Here is a 20,129-nt window from a genome sequence, read left to right as displayed (position 1 = left end):
TTGGCCAAAAGCTGCCACCAGATTTGTAAATTCATGGCTAAGATGCTGCACTGGGAATCTTTACTAATTTTCTTTATCCTTCTTTACACCATTTATTTGGGCAGCATTTCCAGATGCTTTTGTTTTCTTTTTCCACACAACCATGGTTACAACAAGGGCCGCGGAACCAGACCCAATTGCCCTGGCTCAGGGTACCAGGCGTCCCTTCCCACTTTGTTCAAGCCCCGTGCAGACCGACTGTCCTGCCATCTCTTAACGCTACCACGTGCTGTAGGATCACATCTTTCATTCACTTACTAGGTCTTAATCCGTGGTGCTGTCCCTCCTTATTTCTTAAGACATTTGTCTTACACTGGTCATTTTAGATGGGACATCTTCAGAGAGGTGCCTAATCCTAGCTTTTCTTTTCTTTTTTTTTTTCTAATTGCCTAACATTATTCAAGTGAGGATAGCAGGGAATCTTTCTATCAAAAAAAGAAAACACACACACATTGAAATACTATAATGGGAGACTTGCAAATTCTTGCAGTGCTCAGCTTAGTCTAGGAACACTCAGATTAAAGAGCATCTGTGGAGCTCAGTGAAGATGTATGCATTTGTGCAACGTGGGGATTTTCAACCCAGGCCGGAGCACACATACCCAAGGAAGCTACAATTCACTGTGTGAAAAACTGTCCCAGTCACCCGTTCCGCAGCTTTGCAGTTCCAGTCCTCTCACATCCTGTCCTCTCTTATATTAGAAGCTTTGTAGCCCTGAGATTAATAGCAGTTGCAAGTTCAAAGGCAGTAAATGGAGCTACTTCAGTTACTCGAGCCAAAATTTAACACAGATGTCTTCTGAAGTACTAATACACTAACTGTTCAGTCACCATGTATTCCAGGATTAGAACAACATTATCCAAAACTTTGATCTTTCTTAATTGATTTCTTTTACTTCGTATAAAAACAAGTTTGTATATACAAAAGCAATGGGAAATATATTTACATATGATTAAATATACAAAGTTTTAGCACAGATGCTCACCTTTACAAAATAAACGGTGCTAAAATCTGTTACACGTTTTCTTGAAAATTTTCAGTCTCTTAGACCTCAAGCTGGATCTGTCTTCCCACAACACTACACTAACAAAGCTTCTTAAAAACCCTCTATTTACCGTGAGAGGAAATACATTACATGCTAGACACACGTATTTACTGTAAACACATGCACTCATAAGCCAGAAAAAGTTATCGATGGTTAAGGCATAATGCTCAATTTAATACTACCTAGGTACTAATGTGTTTAAAAAAAGTAAGCTAGCTCAACCTAATACCATTTACTGTTAGCCTATACTGATTTTTAAAGTTTAGTCAAATGCCACAATTGCATACGTGACCCAAGTCAAGATCCTGTAATGTGTAGAAGTATTGTCAAGGAAACCCCCAAACTGCTTATATGGATTACATGAACTGAAATATCAGATGGAAAGATGCAGATGGTCAAATCCTTGCTCTGAAGAGCACACTGCAAGCAAATACATACAATTATTAAAGTCCCATATTTAAACCAATGTGATGATACATAAGCCTTGCTGACCTAAATTCAGGAAAGGTGAAATAGGAGGGACTGATTCTAGATTTGCTGTGGATTTTCAGAAAACTAAAGCATCATACCAAAATTGGTGGTTTTAGTATGTTCCAGTTTGAAACTCTTCTTAAATTATTTATTAAATCGCCACCAAACTCAATATAAATGAAGGTTCATTAGGAGAACCAGATGTTCTCCAGCTTCTTCAGAGATGTGCCTGCTGTGTATGAGCACTTAGTGGTTTACAAAAAGACTGCCCACAGACACAAAGCATTTGCACAGCTCTGAAAAGCACAAGGACTTCAAGCTAACTTCTGTAATAAAAGGGTAAAAAAATGAGAGTTAATCAGTAAATACATTTGCAGGATACCAGATGTTACTGGCACGCATAGGCTTTCATATACCACCATCGTAACAGTAAGAAGAAAAATACGTATATGGATCAAAATCTAAATAATTAAGGAAGCTCCCACATATAGCACTGAATTAGAGGGTAGAATAAGGTTTAAAAATAAAAGACTGAATACACCGAACCAGAGTGCAACTGAGTATCCAATCTGAAAATACAAAATGAGAAATTCATGCGCTGAGAGTAATTTTCCTCCGTCGAAGCGGGTAGTATTTTCTCTGTGGTGAATCTGCAGCTCTTTTCCTTTTGAACAAAGTGTAGGGATTTTTACTGGTGTCAGTGTCTGTTGGCGTGACCTCTCCCGGTGATACGAAGCTTTGGACGTTATCTTCCTCCTTTGCGTTACAACCAGCAAAGACTTCTTGCCGCAGCTTGCAGAGTTCCAGGGTTGGTTGCCAAGTTAGCGCTTGGGAAAAACCTTCTGCTCTTTCTATTAGCGCGGGGAGAGACTGCAAGAACAAATTGAGTATCTCAAGTTACATGGGAAAAGTAATGGCTACAATGAGCGAGATGCTAATTAGATTCTGACAGGCACAAAAGCTGCAGTGTCCGCAGAGACGGTCCAGGTGAAGGCGGGGAACTCAGCGCTAGCAGCCTAACAGCACAAGGGTCTGCACTCAGAGCTCACACGAACAGAATGCCAAGTTTCAGTGCTGCCTAATTCCAGCTCTGAGCTGAATCAGTATCGCAGGAACACAGCTCATGTCTAAGCTGGTGCTAACGTAATAAATGTCATGTGCAACATGAAGTTGTGCAGGTCTTCAGGAGGTATTTTTCAGATGTTGCAGGTTCTAAAATCTCCGTTAAAGAAAAAGTGCTTCCTATTGCCACAGGTTATTCTTCCTTACTCCCAGCTGAGGGTGAGTTCTTTACAGCTATAACGGCAGCAATCCAAACCTAAAGATGTGCTTGCTTCAAAAGTATACAAGCAAGCTTTTCTGTACAAAGCCATATCCAACATGAGTTAGAACTGCTGTTTTATAACATTATCAGAACAAGAAAAGAAACAAATATCCCCTTGGAGCACACAGATCTCACCTTCATTGCCTCGCCAATCTGTTCAGACACCGTTTCTGTCACCTGCTTCAGATCTGTAATGTAAGCATCTGCAGAAAAAACATAAAGCTCAAATACACTTCTGAAACATAACTCCCCTTTCCTCCCCCCAAAACTTGCTATTGACTTCTTAGAATCAGACAGAAAAGCAGCAGAGTCCCTGTACAAAACTTAAATGTACAACACATCCCTTCTGTCAGTGCTGGGGATGACAGCTGAAGTGCTTTATCTTAGTGTTGCTACTCTTAATCACAGAAAATGCAGGAGTGTCTAGAAGTCTCACCTCTTGCAAGCCACACAGTTCTTCACTAGAAATCCTACAGCTTAATACAAAACATGAGCCACAAAGGCAGTATTTGAGATAAAGGAAGAGGTTACTATATATATATATATATATATATATATATATATATATATATATACACACACACACACACGCACACGCACGTATCTGTTTTTAAACCTTTCAGGTTCACAGAATCACAGAATTGTAGGGGTTGGAAGGGACCTCAAGAGATCATCAGGTCCAATCCCCCTGCCAAAGCAGGTTCAAATTACATTATGTAATTACAATGTTCACATTACATTTGGAAAAAATGCACAAAAGAAGGAGGATAGACACAGCTGCGTAGATAATGACACAAAGGAAAACCCTTTTAAAGGGGGGGGGGCGGGGGGAGGAATCACAGATCTTAGAGCTTCAGCTTGGTAGCAACAGCTGAGCTTTTACAAAAAAGGCTACTTTTTCATCCCGGCTTAATTTACCAGGCGTTAACAACAGGAATATGGCCAGGCTGGATGGGGCTTTGGGCAACCCAGCTTAGTGGGAGGTGTCCCTGCCCATGGCAGGGGGTAGGAACTGGACAGTCTTTAAGGTCCCTTCCAGCCCAAACCATTCTGTGATTCTATGAATAAAAAAGAACCGAGTGTAAACAACGTGAACAGCACTAATTCTGCTGGGTTAACAAGAAAAGAAATAAAAAGAAGCTTTCAGGAGTACTGAGGCAGACAGCAGGTGCAGAATACAGGGGAAAATGGTATTTATTTGATTGGTGTAGCAATATGATAAGATCATCAACACATTATACATTTTTGCTGATTGATTTACAAGAAACAATAATTCTTCTACTCAAGAGTTAAACTCTTAAAGTTGCTATAAAAGAGTTTTGCATGTCCTCTGCCGTTATTCCATCTGTGGCACTATGCCATCAACAAAAACTTAAAATCAGCAGATAAGTAAGCGTGCTTCTGGGAACTAAGTAGTCTCACCTCCCACTACTATTATTTTCCCGTAGGGTTTCACCAGCGCCTGCAGTAAATACCATGTTAGATTGTGCACACACTCCTAAACCGTTTCAGAGCAAAACACATCACTGTGCTTTGACTTCAAACTAATCAGTACTACTGAAGATAATTTAAGTCAGCCACTGAATTCTGGCGCAGAGTGATAGTGACCTCCTGCTGAAATGTAGTAAGCAGCAGCAGACTGTTTTGTTAAGCTGTCTGTCCACGTGCCCGCTGCGCTAACCTCACGGGGCTTAGGAAACAATCCTTGCACAGACACGGACGCTAAAACGCACCATCATTCAGAATTTGGAAGGAAAAATAGTCAAAGAGCAGCCTCTTGAATTACAACACAGAGGCCTGTGATGGACATTCTCTAAAAGAAAGGCATGTCCATAATGAAGAATCCTTACAGTAGAACATTGGGATTAGAAGACTATGAAGTTGTAAGGAAGGAGTTAAGTAAAAGTAAAAAAGTAATTACAAGGCTAATTTCAGTTACACAAAAGGATTGACATGCAGATGAAGTTTGCCTGCAGGAGTTCAGCTTTACATGGACAGCATTATATTCCTCAGTGTTCAAGGCTTTCCAAAACATAGGGAAATGAAAAAAGGAAATGAAAGGTATTGAGTAATCTAAACATTTTTGGTTTCTGGCCACTGTGCTTGCTAAACTGGGATACATAAACTTCCCAAAGACTACATAATACTAAAATTCAGCACAAACTCTCTGCTGTCTTGGCTAGGACTTTGCTGTTACCTAACCTAAAGAGGAAAACCATGGTGCAAGCTATTACTAGCTTATAAGAAGTAGTTAATTCCTATCAGAGAAGCATAGACCTGGACGCTAGAAACCAAAAGAAACGCAGACGTGAAGTGACGCTCTTTACTGCTCCTGTTAGCTACTTTGCTGCACAGCCTGGCATTTCTGGAAGCAATGTCTCCTGTTTACAAAGAGGAAACGATGCCTAGAGTGAAGCCAGATCAGCAGGGTGAGAACTGGAAGCTTAAGGTTTGCTTCTCAAACTTCAGTTAACACCTCTGCTCGTTACACCAACTTTGCAGCACGTGCAGTAATCCATAGTGAGGGTTCTGTCACCATGCCCACTTCAAACAGCAGTGGCGAATTGTGTCATTTTTCAGCACTTAGTAACAGGCAAGGTAGAACTTTCCATCTCTTAAGGCCAGTCTCAAAGAAAGCACATCCCACTCTTCTATTGCAAAATACACCGCCTTATTCAAATTCCTTGGAACAAGGAATAGCCTTGCAAAACCATGGAACAAACTTATGACGTTTACAGTTTTACACAAGCAGGGTAAAATTCAATACATGCTTCATCAGTGAGTACTACACAACTGCTTTCAATTCCCTGAAGAAACTGACCGATTAGGAAGAGAGACTGAAGCATTTCTAGTATTTATATAAAGGCAACACAAGGACAGTCAAAGTATAATGTCAGCGGTCCACCTAGTTCTGCATCTTGCCTCTGCCGCTGGAGGAGGAAAGAGGTAAGAAAACCTCCTGAGGGCGAGTATTTGACAGTTTCTACCCAATGCCCCCCCCAGAGACCAGTTTTTGCCTTTAAGCACACTGTGTAACAGCAGACAGCATTCAGAATAAACTGATGCAGCAATACATTCAGTTATGACAAACTTCTAGCTGTTTTGGTTAGTAATTTAAACAAGCCAATAAATTAAAATAAATTTACAGAAGAAAACTTCTAAAACACTTGCTGCTGGCCAGTAAGGTAGGCAGTGTTCCCTCAGTACAGTTGCCCTCCCCTGAAAAAACATTACCTTGAGAAGGCAGTGACCTGATCTCTTCTGGCGTTACCACAGGCTGGTAGAGCTTCTGCAAAATCAAAAAAAGAATAAGTCTGAAATATCGTCTTGCTTTAATGGATATCTAACGTATACACTGCAGTTAGAACAACAGAGAACGGTTAATCGAAAGAGATGGTGGTGGAATTATGTAGATAAAGAGGGTATTAGATGCAGAGTTTGTAGATACCCAGTTACTGGAAACAGCATTCTGGCTAACAGTTAAATTCACTGTGAACACGGCTCCAAAATCTGCTTTGGTTTGTAGAATTCCAATTCTTAAAGCATGAGAATTTCTAACCTAAAATCCAGACGTTTTGGAAGAAGCATTGCCATCCGCTGCACTACTGAGGAAAAAGAACAGCTCTGACTTCTAAGGAACCATTCACAAAACCAGTACGCTGTCATAGAGGACAAAACATGAACAATGGGTACATGAAGACAAAAAGCTAAGAAAAAGAAAGCCATTTAAATGACTATATTATATCCCTGCAGTTACTTATGCAAGAACAAGAGCACTCGTCTGCACAAACCAGGCTCTTTCACTTAACACCAGGGAACTGTGACATGAAGTTCCCTAATACTAATTAATATACTCGGTATTTAATTATGTTGAGGGCAGCATTAGAAGTAAGAACCTACTTGGGAAGAAGGAGACAAAGCAGAGACATAGGAATGCAAGTTTTTTATATCATCTGCAAGTTTTTTTCTCCACTTGAAGAGCTGTCCCTCATCCTTCTTCAACCAAAAAAGGCAGCAGTAGGAAAGTTACTTATTCCTCTGGGCAGTTTTACCAGAACAACACTTTCACAGCTCACACACGTTACTAGCAAGCCTTCAGTATCAGCTCCAAACAGAAGAACACTGCTTGCAGTTATCCTCAAAGAAGACAGAATATACTGAATGAAGATGTGCAAGATCATCTCTTGCTTTGGTGAGTTATGGGGAGATTGCCACACTAAATGAGTGGTTCTCTCCACATAAACTTTAGTTAAGTACTTCACCTTTATAGCTGTTTTTTATGCCTCAGAAAACATGCATCAGGAGAGATACCAGGGTTAAAAAGGAACAGGAAAACTCCACCATCAAAAGCAGAGAAAACACGAGTACCTTTGCAGAAATAGCTGGGAGGAAAAGAACACTTCATTTACAGAGACACGCTAGAAACTTTCTATGTTTTGCAGACACAATGAAAATAATCATCTAGTTGTGCTGTAGTAAAATCTGAAATGATCACCGGCAGAAGAAATGTAATCTGAAAGGCATCCTAAGTAACTCATCTACTTTAGGACTGAGGTAGAACATAGTTTTCCTTTTGCAAGAAGATCAAAAGGTCTCATTAAAATCTTGGTGTTACACAATAGCATACTTTATTTTAGTCGATTTTTTTGGTTTGATATACTTGACATGTTGACAAGAGATCACAAAGGCATGATGTGTTAGAAAATATTTCAGATTGAAGACAAATATATATGCGTGCGCTTTTATTTACTGCAAATCCTCTGTGCCTGGCTAACCTAGAGAGTTATTTATCTTTGTCAACTTTAGTCCTCTGAAACGCAACGCAGGCTCTTAAATGACTATTAAAAATAACAATAATAAATCCCTTTCTTCTTTAGCATAGAATCACAAACAGTTGGGGCTGGAAAGGACCTCTAGAGGCGGTTCAGTTCAAACCCGTGCTGAATGCAGGGCTAACTCGAGCAGGTTGCTCAGGACTGCACCCAGTCAGGCTCTGATGGTCCCCAGGGATGACACACAGATGTGCCTGGTGCCTCCTGGGCACCGCTGGGACCACCTGGCTCAGTCTCCTTTCCTCTCTCCCCTCCCGCGGCATTTGAGAGGCATCCTGAGCAGTGGTAAGATCCACCCAAGCCTACTTTCTCTCTTCCAGGCTGAACAATCCCACCACGCCAGCGACTCCTTGCTGGACTTGATGCAATTTCCCCACGCCTTCCTCGGACCGAGGAGCCCAGCACGGACCCGATGCTCCCGGCCTGTCTCACCAGGGCTGAGCAGAGGGTAGGAAGAAGACCAGCTGGCCTCAACCTGCTGGCAGCTCTTCCCAACACCGTCCGGGAGGCTGGTGGCCTCCTCTGCCACAAGGGCGCGCTTCTGGCCCACGGTCAGCTCAGCAGCTAGACCTGTCCTGCAGAGCTGCTTTCCAGCTGGGTGCCCCCACATCCACCAGCTCACTGCAGGCGTCCATGAGGTTGGTCAGGGATGGTTCCCTTTGTAAGTCCATGCGGGCCACTTCCATCCGTCCATCACCTTCCCAGGGACTGACAGTTCCTGGCTTGTACGTCTGCAGTTCCCTGGATCCTCCTTTTTTCCCTTCCTGAAGATAGGGCTGATGTTTGCTTTCTTCCAGCGCTCAGGGACCTCCCCCATTTGCCATGATATTTCAGAGATAACCAAAAGTCCCCTTTTAACAACACCATTTGTGGACACATCCCAGCAGGACACAGAGAGTGGGACCGAGTGCATGACCCGGTCCTGAGTCGCTGCCTGAAGACCCACGGTGCGTGCCCTGGTGATGTAAATGCTCCCAGCTTGACGCTCCTCTGCCCTTCCCCTGGAGTCTTCCTTGCTTCACTGCCTCCCACAGCTCTCAGGGGCTGAAGGCAAATCTTACCAGGAAAGACCAAGGTGAAGAAGGGATTAAGTTTCTTGGCCATTTCCATGTCCTTTGTTGTCAGCCCCATTCAGAAACAGCCTGTGTTGCCCCTGGTCCTCCTCTTTTGACACACCTGCAGGAGCCCTTGCTGCCATTGCTAAATTCATCTCCAGGTGGGCTTTGGCTTTCCCTGTCCCTGTGTGCTGCAGAACCCCTGTGAACTACAGCTTTCTAAATTTCACGGCTTTCCTTGCTAACTATACCCTAGCAAGGCAGCAGTTCGTTTATGTGCTTTCCTGTGCTCCCAATGTGAAGAACACAATTCTCAAGTCTTTACCGAGTCAGAAATCCTATGAAAAAGCAGTAACGCTTTCGCCACAGAAAGTTCATGCTACAGCACGTGCATAACTGGGGGGCTGGGAAGGAAAATATTTCTGGATTTCTGTAGCCAACACTTTAACCTTCTATCCTGTTTGAACTTTCTGAACAGAAGGCAGTAAATCATCTCTTTTGTTTACAAACACATGTGCACACAGAAATGGCTCAAACATTGCGCCACAGTCCAGATATCCCCCCTCTGATTTGCTCCTAGATTCAAATAACTTTTGAAGCACATCATAAAGCCACTAACCTGCCACAAAAACAACATGGTTGAAGAACTTATCCTAGAGGTAGACACTTTAAAAATGTACTTCAAGAGATGGTAATGTCACGGCTCTTTAGGATATCAAAGCGAAGGATGGAAAGAAAATTGACTCCTAATTAATCAGCAAGTAAGCAGGAGGCAGGTATAACGTAATTACAGAAAAGAAACTTAACCAAGAACACAAATGGGTTGTTTAATACCAGTAATTACTTGGCACTCAGTGTCAAAAAAAACAGAAATTGCTGAACCTATGAATTATCCACATTACTTTTTTTCCTTCTTTACTGAAAGTACTCAATGTAGTTACCAGCTCAGCAGAAGTGCTCAGGGAAAACAGACATCTTTTGAAAAGTCAAATACTGTGTGTGATAATATCTAGCCGCACGTATCATAAATTTAATACGTTACACGACCTTCAGACAATTTCAGAAACCCAGATTTGACAAGATTAATAGATATATACTGGCTTGTAAGCTGTAAATCACCATGTTGAAGCAATCTGCCTAAGTAACTTGCTGAATTGTGCCACAGGCCCAATTCCCTCATAGTCACACCAGTCTGTAGTAATCCTTGCTTTACGGAAGATAAATTACTGCTAATTAATGCAAAGAAACAAAGGTCAACATTTGAGCAACCTGGTCTAGTGGGAGGTGTCCCAGCCCATGGCAGGGGAGGTGGAATTAGATGATCTGTAAGGTTCCTTCCAACCCAAACCATTCTAGGATTCCATGATTTATTTCAACTTACATACAGCAGCTACCATAGGCAAAGGTCTTCTGAAAATCTGAGGTTACTCACCAACATTTCTTGCTCTGCTTTCATGGTTTGGATAGCATGTACCAGTATCTTCTTAGGCCACTGCTTACGCTTTGTTGATGTCTCTACTATAAGTTCATCAAACTGGTCTTCAAGAATTTTGATGTAGGAACCTAAAAATGACAAGCACGCAAAGTTATTGTAACAACGCTCCTACTCACAATGTTTCTTTTCTTTGAGACAAAGTTGTAAGGACAAAGATATTTTTAGAACTGAAGTAAGAAATGAAATGGGATTATCAAAGAAGATAAATGTCTGTTTTGGATCCCAGTATAACGCAATACAGAAATCAGATCACAACTTCCTGCTGACCAGTTATTTTTGAAGTAAGGGAGCTGGGGTGAGGATGGGAGGACAGGGGAGGCAGGGAACAATCTGGGGAAAAATCCAAACCGCATTTCTCTGTGCACTCTGAACCTATGACAAAAGTCTGACAAGGATCTTCTCAGGTAACTTGTTTTTCAACTGGAAAATAAAAAGCCAACAAATGCAAGATGCAAAAAGAAAAATGGCTTGATCTGTACAATTTACAAGCATTAAAAAAAATCAGCTGTCTAAACAGTAATTTGAAGCCTAATTGACTTTCTAGCATACAGAACACAGATATACATCTTCATCTTAAAATCAATCTGTAAATTTTTGACGACAAACTGTCACCTTAATGAAACCCTGTTCCCAGAAATACTCTGCAGCCTGAGAACATCTGTAGTTACTAGTCATATGGAGTTTGCAAAAACAAAAATAGGTCTACTTTCAGCATCTGATACCAAAGAGAGTGTATCTGGTGGGAGCCAACTTTCATAGCTTTCTTTTCCTATCGTAAGATTAGGCTAAATATGTAGAACATGTTTTCAGTTGTTGACCGAAGTATTTTGACTTCTGCTACTTTACTACAGGTACTCAGCTTCTCCAAGGTTGCAATTAAACTTAGCTATTTTTGAAGCTTAAGACACTGTTTTAAAACTGGTTTCAAAATTTAGACAAGCAAATGCCTGTACCATCTTGATGTCACACACCATCATTACAAACCATAAAAAATAAAGAGTTATGGAAAAAAACAATTAACTTTGTCTAACTGAAAGGTAACGCATATTTCTATATTCTTCCATTTGTATACTTATAATTCTCCACCCGTGGAGATTTGAAATCCTGACAATAGTCTTGTTGTATAATTTTTAAATTTAATTTTGCAAACTCCTTAGAATTTAAATTCACAGTTACCACTAAAATGTTGAGCATAGCTTGCAAGCTATGCTCAATGTTTTCAGTCTACTGGTAACAAATGGATTTTGAGCACCCTCTCTTGGCCAATCTGTGCAGAATCAGGTGATTGTAAAACTCAGAAAGTCGAAAAACAAGTTTGAGAATTTGTGAGTTTTTCTGAGCCACTGGTCAACAGGAATACCAAAGGCACAAAATGCCAGATCACTCGGTGATTCAAACTGGCTCAGAGGTGAGCACACGCTTATATTTACATCAAATTAAAAAGCACAACACAGTCCTTACACCTGCTTTATGCCAACTGCAGGAAGGTAAACAGTACCTCAGCTAGCACGAAGTTGGATTTGTGCAGAGGATGACCTACTTTAAAAAGTAACCATCCAAAGATTTCCTGTTAAGAAAACCCTGTAAAGAATTTTTAAGCAAATCTGAATTAGTGAAGTGAGCCTGAATCAGTTCAGCATTTTGCAGTATGAGACCAGTGCAGTCTTGACAACGTAGTAAGTAAAAGCTGGTCTTGGTAACTCGTGAAACCTGAGTTTTGGATTATTTTATAAATGCACACACTGAAAATAATGGATAAATATTTCACTCTGATGTATCCAGTCCCCATGCCATCTGGGCAGCCTCTGACGAACTCACTCCAGTTCTTCAATCTTTACTAAAATAAGGCAAATCATGCCTGACAAATCTGTTGTCCTTCTATGGTGGGGTTACAGCACTGGTAGATATGGGAAGAGCAACTGAAATCATCTGCTTGGACTTGTGCAAAGCATTTGACGCTGTCCTGCACAACTGCCTCATGTCCCTAAACTGCAGAGATGTAGATTTGAAAGATGGACCTCTTGGTTGATAAGGATTTGGCTGGATGGTCGCACTCAAGGAGTTGTGGTCAACGGCCTGATGTCCAGGTGGAGACCAGTGATGAGTGGTGTTCCTCAGGGGTCTGTACTGGGACCAGTGCTATTTAACAGCTTTGCTGGCAACAAGGACAGTGGGATCAAGTTTGCTGACAACACCAAGCTGTGTGGTACAGTTGACATGCTGGACAGAAGGGATGCCATCCAGAGGGACCTGGACAGGCTTGAGAGATGCACCCATGTGAACCTCATGAAGTTCAACGAGGCCAAATGCAAGGTCCTGCACCTGAGCTGGGGCAATCCCAAGCAGAAACACAGGCTGGGCGGAGAATGGATTGAGAGCTGAGCCCTGAGGAGAAACACCTGGGGGTGTTGGTGGATAAGAATCTCAACATGAGCTGGCAATGCGTGCTCGCAGCCCAGAAAGCCAGCTATATCCTGGGCTGCATCAAAAGCAGTGTGGACAGCAATTCCTTATACAGACAAAGCCAAGCCTGAGCTCCACCTCATCCGCACCATGAATGTTGTTATCACCACAGTCGTCTGGAGAAAAAACTGTCCAATTAAAAATACAACGCCTAGAACAAACAAATAAATAAATCCATGCAAAACTGACAAGAAAACACACATACCACACGGTTCGGAGCTGGCTGACGTATCCCCCCAGGGCTGCCCATTAACGGTAACATTCTCTCGTACTGCTGCCTCGAAGTTCTGCAAGAGATTCAAGGGCTGGAAAACTTCTGTGCAACACCAGCAGCTGGTAAGACACTTCCTGACCGACTGCCCTGCCTCGGTCGGCAGGAATCATTGAGTCATTTAGGCTGGAAAAGACCCTTAAGATCACCAAGCCCAACCATCAATCTAGCCCACTAACCCACGTCCCTTGGCGCCATGTCTCTTAAACGCCCCCAGGGGTGGGGACACCACCCCCCGCGGGCCCTTCCCTGCCGCCCTCCCCGACCCCACACCTCCCCAGCGGGCTGGGCCCCCAGCCCGGTGCTGCCGCCTCACCCACAGCACGTCGTCCGCGGCGATGCCGCCCGGCTGCCCCGGTGCCAGCGCCCGCAGGAAGGGCGCGCACAGCCCCAGCACCTGCTCCAGGCCCCGCCGCGAGCAGCAGCGCACCCGCGGGTCCCGTCGGGCGGCCGCCCCGGCCGCCATTTCCCGCCTCCGCCCAGCCCAAAATGCCGGCCCGGAAGCGGAACCCGGCAGGCAGAGATGGCGGCGGGGCCGCTGGACTGCCACTGCCACCTCGCCGCGCCCTGCTTCCACCCGGTGAGGGGAGGGAGGGACGGGGGGATGGAGGGAGGGAGGGGTGCTGAGGCGCTGCCTGTTTCCCGCAGGATGTGGCGGCCGTGGTGCGGGCAGCAGAGGAGGTGAGGCGAGGCGGCACCCCCGAACCCCCTCCCGGTCCCCTCCGTCGCCCTCCGCGCTCTTCAGCGCCGCTTTCTGGCTGTGGCAGGCGGCCGTGGTGGCGCTGGTGGTGGTGGCGGAGCAGGCGGCGGAGTTCCGGAGAGTGATGGAGCTGTCTGAGAGGTGCGGTATGCCGGGGACAGGGTTTGGGGGTGTCCCGCACCCCCCCCCCACCTTATTTTACACAGGCTGACACCACTGCCCCAGCGAGAGCCCCCACGCGTGTCCCCGAGTCGTCGTGAGTGGCTGCTTTGACAGCGCGCAAGGACCACCTTCCCTCTGCCTTGGCCAGGCTGGCCTTCTGTCCCTCAGTAACTCACTGTCTCTGCATAACTCAACATCCACCCTGAGCTTGCTGGCTCATGCCCCTGTGATCCGCCACACTGCTGCGGTGTGTTCTGTTCCCAGATTCCCAGGATTTGTGTTTCCGTGCCTAGGGGTTCACCCCATTCAAGAGGTTTCTCCAGAAGAGCAGCGCAGTGTTACTCTGAAGGTAAAACACCGGCAGGTTGGATCAGCCCAGTTGTGGTGACGCTAGGGCTGCTCTGACAATGAGGCATAGTGTTCCAGTTTGCCTAATTTGACATTAGATCTGCTCAGTGATTTTTGTTTTTCTGTAACACGGAAGATGCAGTACACCAAATCCCAGGTCTCTCAACACTGCCATTTGTCCGTGTGAGGCGTACAGCAGGACTGTTCGCTGAAGTCATCTGACCGTGTTACAAATGCCGCAGTGAAACAGTTCGAAAAATCCCAAATGGGTGGTTTGTTTACAGGGAACAGAATGCATGCGCGTTTGCAGATGTCCCTTTGTTGTCGTGGGGAGTGGGAGGATACCAATTTGTGCCTGAAAATTTTTAACATGAAAAACTTGGAGAGCTGTCTGCAGCCATATAACATTACCAGACTTTTTATGGGCCTTGGTTTTGTTACCTCTTCTGCTCCTGTGCAAAGATCGACTTGAAGTAAGGGCTCGTTGAGTAAAGCAGGAAAATCCTGGAGGGCCCTAAAACTACTCAGCTCCTAGTAATAGCAAGTTTTGGAAACAGAATTTAAAAACAATAAAGGGAAATCCATTTTAATCACATGACTGAATTCATACTGCTTCCATCTCGTAAGGGCAATAAGGCTTGTTTCTTTAATTTGTTCTTGCAGGATCTGGATGATGCATTGCCACTTATAGAACTCTACAAAGATAAATTGGTGGCAATTGGAGAAGTAAGCAGAATTCTGTAATTTAAATGTCTCTGGATTCAGCAGTAAAAAAAAAAAGTTAAACTTTCTCACTTCTCTTCTTGCACCATAGGTAGGACTAGATTTCACTCCCAGATTTGCCAGCACGGATGAACAGAAGGAAGAACAAAGACAGGTTTTGATTAAGCAGATTGAGTTAGCAAGAAGACTGGATTTGCCTTTGTAAGTTTTGCTTATAGTAATAGAAGAACTTGCCGTATCTCAATATTCTATGGAAATATTTCCCAGGATTTATCATTACTAAGAACCTGTAGAACCCGTGTGGCTTAAGCTGTTACTCGTGTCCTGTCAGTCTCCAGCTGAAGATGTAGTTACAGAATTTTCCCTATGTTTGCCCTTGAATACAGTGGTCTTCTGTATCCTGTCCTTACTATGTTGTTGATATGTCTTCACTGTAGGTAAAACTATTTATATGTATATCTGTAGATTTTTTCCAGATTAAAGGTGTAATACAGATTATTTTCTTCCCAACCTGCTGTTGGTTCATGTTCGTTGAAAAAAACTACATAGATATATACATGTATTTTGCTGAATTTCCTAATGCCAGGCCTCTCCTTGGTGTGCAGAAATGTTCACTCACGCTCAGCTGGAAGGCCAACCATTAATCTCTTAAAGGAACAAGGTATGCTTTTAATGCTTTTTTTCTTCATTTTTTTTTTAATGTAATTTCTTCTGTCTTGCTATGCCTTCATTATCAGTTTGTGTACAAGAAACTTGGGAGTTCTAGTGCAGAGACTCTGTAGTCATTCTTGGTGGGACTGAGGTCCAGTTGGAAGGTGATATCACAGACCTACTGCAAACACTACTAATGAGTTGGTTTGTTTCTTTTCTCTGAGGTGCTTCAAAAGTGTTGCTTCATGCATTTGATGGGAAGCCATCTGTAGCAATGGAAGGGGTGAAAGCCGGATACTACTTTTCCATTCCGCCTTCCATTATAAGGAGTGAACAGGTAACATTTAAAGGGGATTGCACCTTCTCAGTGCTTGGGGATTGCAGGTTATATCTGGTAGCTTTTCATGGTGGTAAGCATGCCTGCATTTTAACCATGCAGCTCTAAAGGATGCTTGGAGATCTTTTAAGTCTGTACAGTTGGAAGTGGGACTAGCAGTATGTATGTATGATTACAGTCACTTGTTCCTTGATAGAAATTCCTGCTTTCAGTTACTTATAAAATTGCTTTTTTACTTTGGCTAAATCTTTGTTTGAGGCTTTTGCCTTAGTTGGACGTTTTTGGGGAAATTTTGGCTCAAACAGTTCAGCTGTTCCTCAGAAAGAAGGGTTAAGAAAATAAACGTTTTCCTTCATTTTAATATGTTCTGATGAACTTTTCTTTGGAAACTTCTGACACTGTAGTGTTTTAGAGTAGGAACGTGACATGTGGAAAAAAAATAGATTCTATCTTGGTGCTATGAGACTTCTGTTCAAAAAGAAATCTACTTAAAATTGACTAAGTTATAGGCCTTTGAAAAATAGTTATTAGTTAATGGCATGCCCTGCAAAGCATCAGATAAATTGTTTAAAGACAGTGTTGGCTAGGTTCAGCCCTGGACTTAGTGAAACTGCTCATTCAGCTTTTCCTCTGGACTGCTGCAAACTTTGCTAACTTCTCGGGTAGCCATCTGTTTCCATCCTGAACCATCATCAACTTCTGTGATAAGCTCTGGAAATGTAAGAAAGGAAGAGGCATGATTCGAGTGGAAGGGGTGTGAGGGATGGATATAGATGGGGATGAGGGAAGGAATTTGCAGAAAGGAAAGGAAACTGGGGCTGCAGGGTAAAAGAGGTGAGAAAAAGGATACACAAATATTATATATACAGAAAACTGGCGAATTAAAAATGCACTGGCAAGTCTAATTGTAGGGCATTCTGTGCAATATAATAATGTAATAAAGTAACAATGGATTCAGTGTTAAAATGATAATAGTGCTTCAGATATTTAGAGTCTAGAAAATAAGATAATCTTGGTTTGAGAGGACTTCTTGAGCAGCTCCTGGTATTCTTGCTGCCATTCTAAAATTGTTGATAGCATACAGACAGTGGCATCAAAGTCTTTGGAAATTGCTTTTAAATGCAGAGCTTATCCTTCCATCTTACATTTTTTTCCATGGGTCTAAGTTCATAAAGCATTTAATAGCTGTCTTTATTTTCTTCAAGAAGCAGAAGCTTGTGAAACTGCTACCTCTGGAAAGTATATGCTTGGAAACTGACTCTCCAGCTCTGGGGCCTGAAAAACAGGTAAATGATGGGTGGCCTTCTACGTTTGCATGTCCAAAACCATGTCTTATGGAGATTACGTACTAGCACAGACGAGTGAAGTAGAGTAGACGTAGACAAGGGATGGAATTCAGAGAACTAGCTAGAGAGGTAGCATTCCCAAGGCTGGGAAAGGAAAAGAAATTACAGGAACGGTCAAAGGGGAAAATAATGCAAGAGTAGATGTATGCAGTACTGCAGTGTGACTAAAGGTGTGTCAGGAAGTATTGAACCTGAAGCACTTGTCACCTGGAGAGGTCTGTAATTTGATTTTTTTGTCTTTTTTTGTTTTTAAGGTGAGAAATGAACCAAAAAACATTTACATTGCTGCAGAATACATTGCCAAAATTAAAGGAATTCCAGTTGAAGAAGTTATAGAAGTGACAACACAGAATGCACTGAAAGTATTCCCCAAACTGCGGAACTTTGTTCGTGTATAAACTTAGAAACTGAAATAAATAATGTTGCAGCAACTATTAGTTATGGCATGATAAATAAAACCAACATACATCTTGTCCTTAATGGAGTTTGTCGGAAAGTTCAAGGAGTGAGCACAGTGTTACATAGATACAAGTAACAACAAGCTCAAGTTTCTGAAAGACCTTCTTTTGTACACACTGTTGTTACCTCTTAAATGCGATAAAAATATCTTGGATCTTTCATGTTTCAGAGTGAATGCTTTGTTAAGAAGAGCACCACAGAATTTGTGTGTTTAATTTCTGAGTCCTTGATCCTAGCCTAGGAGATGGCTAATGTGCTTAATGTCCCTCTCATTCCTTAATTCCAATGACTGGAAGTGACTCGGTTGTGGGCACACACATGTGATATAAGCTCTGCTAGGACCTGCAGACTGCACATCCCAGTCTGAGCTGTTAGAAAGCCCCAGCTGGCTGGAAGTTCTGTGTGTGTCGCGTGGACCGGGCTCTGTGAGTGAAGCAGAAACAGCAGCTGCAATTCCTTTCTAAATACAGTTGAAAGAAAAGAATTACTGCCTTTCTACTCCCTCCTTTTCACTTGCATACAGTAACTTAATAGCTGCTCAGATCTTAGCTATTTTGAGAAGGGTTTACTTTTATTTATTTATGTATTTACTTGAATTGTGCTAGGCTTGGACCTATTTCAGGGACTTCTTTCTGCTCAGTGTCGGAGATGGGGGAGCGAAATGGGGACAAACCCAAATTCTCCAAATTCGTCTCATTTTCTGAGATCTTGGAGGGACTTGTCTACTGTGGATTCTGCCACACTGGTCAGTGTCCTAAAAACTGAATGTTGTGCTGCCTCACAGCACCCGTGTAGATGTGGGCTTGCTGAAATACTGAGCAAAATTTTGTTGACTATATTAAACAGCAATGAAGTAGGGGAGTTACAAATGACATTCTGAGAGTCAGATAGAGAAGTGGAAGCTTTTCTCTATGTACGGAGTTGGGAAAGAGGGGAGGGTTGCAAGCTCAGTGAAGAAAACTGAATTATTAGCTTAGTCCACGACCACCTCTGGTACAAAATCATTCATCTTACAAGCCCGTGCACACCTCTTGTATATTTGAGGTGGGTGTGATTTTTCAGGTTAGACTCCTGTCTGTCTTCTTGCTTAGAGCATCTTACTGGTTGCTCCTTTGGAAAATGATTTGCAATGCCCTAATTTTAATTCCTATGGTGTCTACCTTTCTGTTGGTTGGACAGGGAGAAAAGATAACATTGGCTTGACTGGCAAATTAGGTTGCTGACAGCAATTAGTTTAAGGCTAAATATGCTTGTCTTACAGGTCAGTAAGAAGGTTTTGTTTTATTTTTTTTTCTGTTTTGAGATGGAGAAGGTATCACCTCTCGGATAAGATTAAAAATGGCAGCAGAAGCTTGTAATTTAAGCAGTACTCACTTTGTGTTGTCCTGCTCTTTACCTGTGGCTCCCAAGTGAACACATTTAAAGAGTTGAACTCCCTCTTCGGACACATGGTAGCCCTAATGTGCACATGTATTCTGAACCCCATTGCAGCCACCAGGATTGTCTGGATGAGCCGTGTCCCCTCCTTGTAGCATGGGGCACTGGAGTTGCAAGGGCCATACTGGTGGACGGACCCAGTTCAAGTTCAGCTGGATGCCAAGTTTAGGTTTCAGGAAACCTGAGGGGAAACGAGGGGGAGAACACACAGGTAGTGAAGCTAAGGCTTTCCTTTTCAGTCATGCCATTAGCTTCCTGGGCTAGTAACAGCCCCCATGATCTCTGTCTCGCAGCACTACAGGAGCAAGGCATTGGCTGGGTGTCCTCAGTTTTGTCTCTGGGAAAAGCAGGGCACAGAAATGTTAATTAAGTTGTCCAGTGACACAGAAGGCCAACAGCGAAAGTGGTCAGACCCGAGTTCTACCTCTAGGCTTCACCTTCCCCTTGGATGCTCCCAGCAGCAGGTCGGTTTGCATGACTGTCAGGGTCTGTTTGTCTTGCAGTTTGTACATGATGTGGCAGAGAAAGGTTTGTGATTTCTTTGACAAAATTAGTGCCTTCAGGGTGCCTAACTTGCTATTCAATGCCCAGTTATTGATGTAGCTCTGGTGGGTACAGCTGCCAGAAGAAAAGTCCCACACGTCACTAGGTGCTTTCCAGGCTTAAAATACAGCACACAGATGTGCTGCAAGCGTGAGGGAGGGACTCCCACGTGTGCAAAGCCTTAAAGTGAACGCATGGCTCAACACGAGGCGTACCTAATGGGGGTGTGCGCAGGGCGGTGCTAATGTGAAGGTACTTTCCACAGGCTGAGCTTGCTGATCTAGACACCTTTCAGATGACTTTGTCTGTCCATAGAGAAAAATCAAAGGATCAGCATATGCTGCCAATTGCTACAAGATCCCTCAGAGGTAGTCTGCACCTTCTCCTTGTTCAATGAGCACCTTGGGTCAGTAGCAGAGGCTGGAAGG

At 43.2% G+C, this 20,129-nt stretch overlaps 2 protein-coding genes across 13 annotated transcripts; one reads left to right on the top strand and one right to left on the bottom strand.

The window, feature by feature from the left end:
• Positions 1-905: 905 nt before the first annotated feature.
• Positions 906-13,470, bottom strand: NSL1 (NSL1 component of MIS12 kinetochore complex). Of its 2 annotated transcripts, none has more exons than XM_035560580.2 (6): positions 13,312-13,470; positions 12,930-13,011; positions 10,199-10,329; positions 6,114-6,168; positions 3,015-3,082; positions 906-2,425 (listed from the first exon to the last, which is right to left on the bottom strand). In XM_035560580.2, exons 1-6 carry the CDS (start codon positions 13,459-13,461, stop codon positions 2,147-2,149), a joined length of 765 nt encoding a protein of 254 aa, XP_035416473.1. In that variant the 5' UTR covers positions 13,462-13,470; the 3' UTR covers positions 906-2,146. The 2 variants fall into 2 exon arrangements, with proteins under 2 accessions (XP_035416473.1, XP_050565756.1); XM_050709799.1 differs by having other exon boundaries at positions 906-2,914; positions 13,312-13,461.
• On the top strand, positions 13,433-17,882 carry TATDN3 (TatD DNase domain containing 3). 11 transcript variants are annotated; one of them, XM_035560534.2, is made up of 10 exons: positions 13,433-13,575; positions 13,644-13,676; positions 13,763-13,836; positions 13,921-14,206; positions 14,869-14,931; positions 15,020-15,129; positions 15,534-15,589; positions 15,816-15,916; positions 17,122-17,202; positions 17,517-17,882. In XM_035560534.2, exons 1-10 carry the CDS (start codon positions 13,519-13,521, stop codon positions 17,658-17,660), a joined length of 1,005 nt encoding a protein of 334 aa, XP_035416427.1. In that variant the 5' UTR covers positions 13,433-13,518; the 3' UTR covers positions 17,661-17,882. The 11 variants fall into 11 exon arrangements, 7 of the variants coding, with proteins under 7 accessions (XP_035416427.1, XP_035416463.1, XP_035416416.1 ...); XM_035560570.2 differs by having other exon boundaries at positions 13,434-13,575; positions 14,122-14,206; positions 17,125-17,202; XM_035560523.2 differs by having other exon boundaries at positions 13,450-13,575; positions 15,804-15,916; positions 17,125-17,202.
• The last annotated feature ends 2,247 nt before the right edge of the window (positions 17,883-20,129 follow it).

This window comes from Cygnus atratus, chromosome 3 (genome assembly GCF_013377495.2).
Source record: "Cygnus atratus isolate AKBS03 ecotype Queensland, Australia chromosome 3, CAtr_DNAZoo_HiC_assembly, whole genome shotgun sequence".
Taxonomy (NCBI): Eukaryota; Metazoa; Chordata; class Aves; order Anseriformes; family Anatidae; genus Cygnus; species Cygnus atratus.
This window is presented reverse-complemented; position numbering and strand designations above follow the sequence as displayed.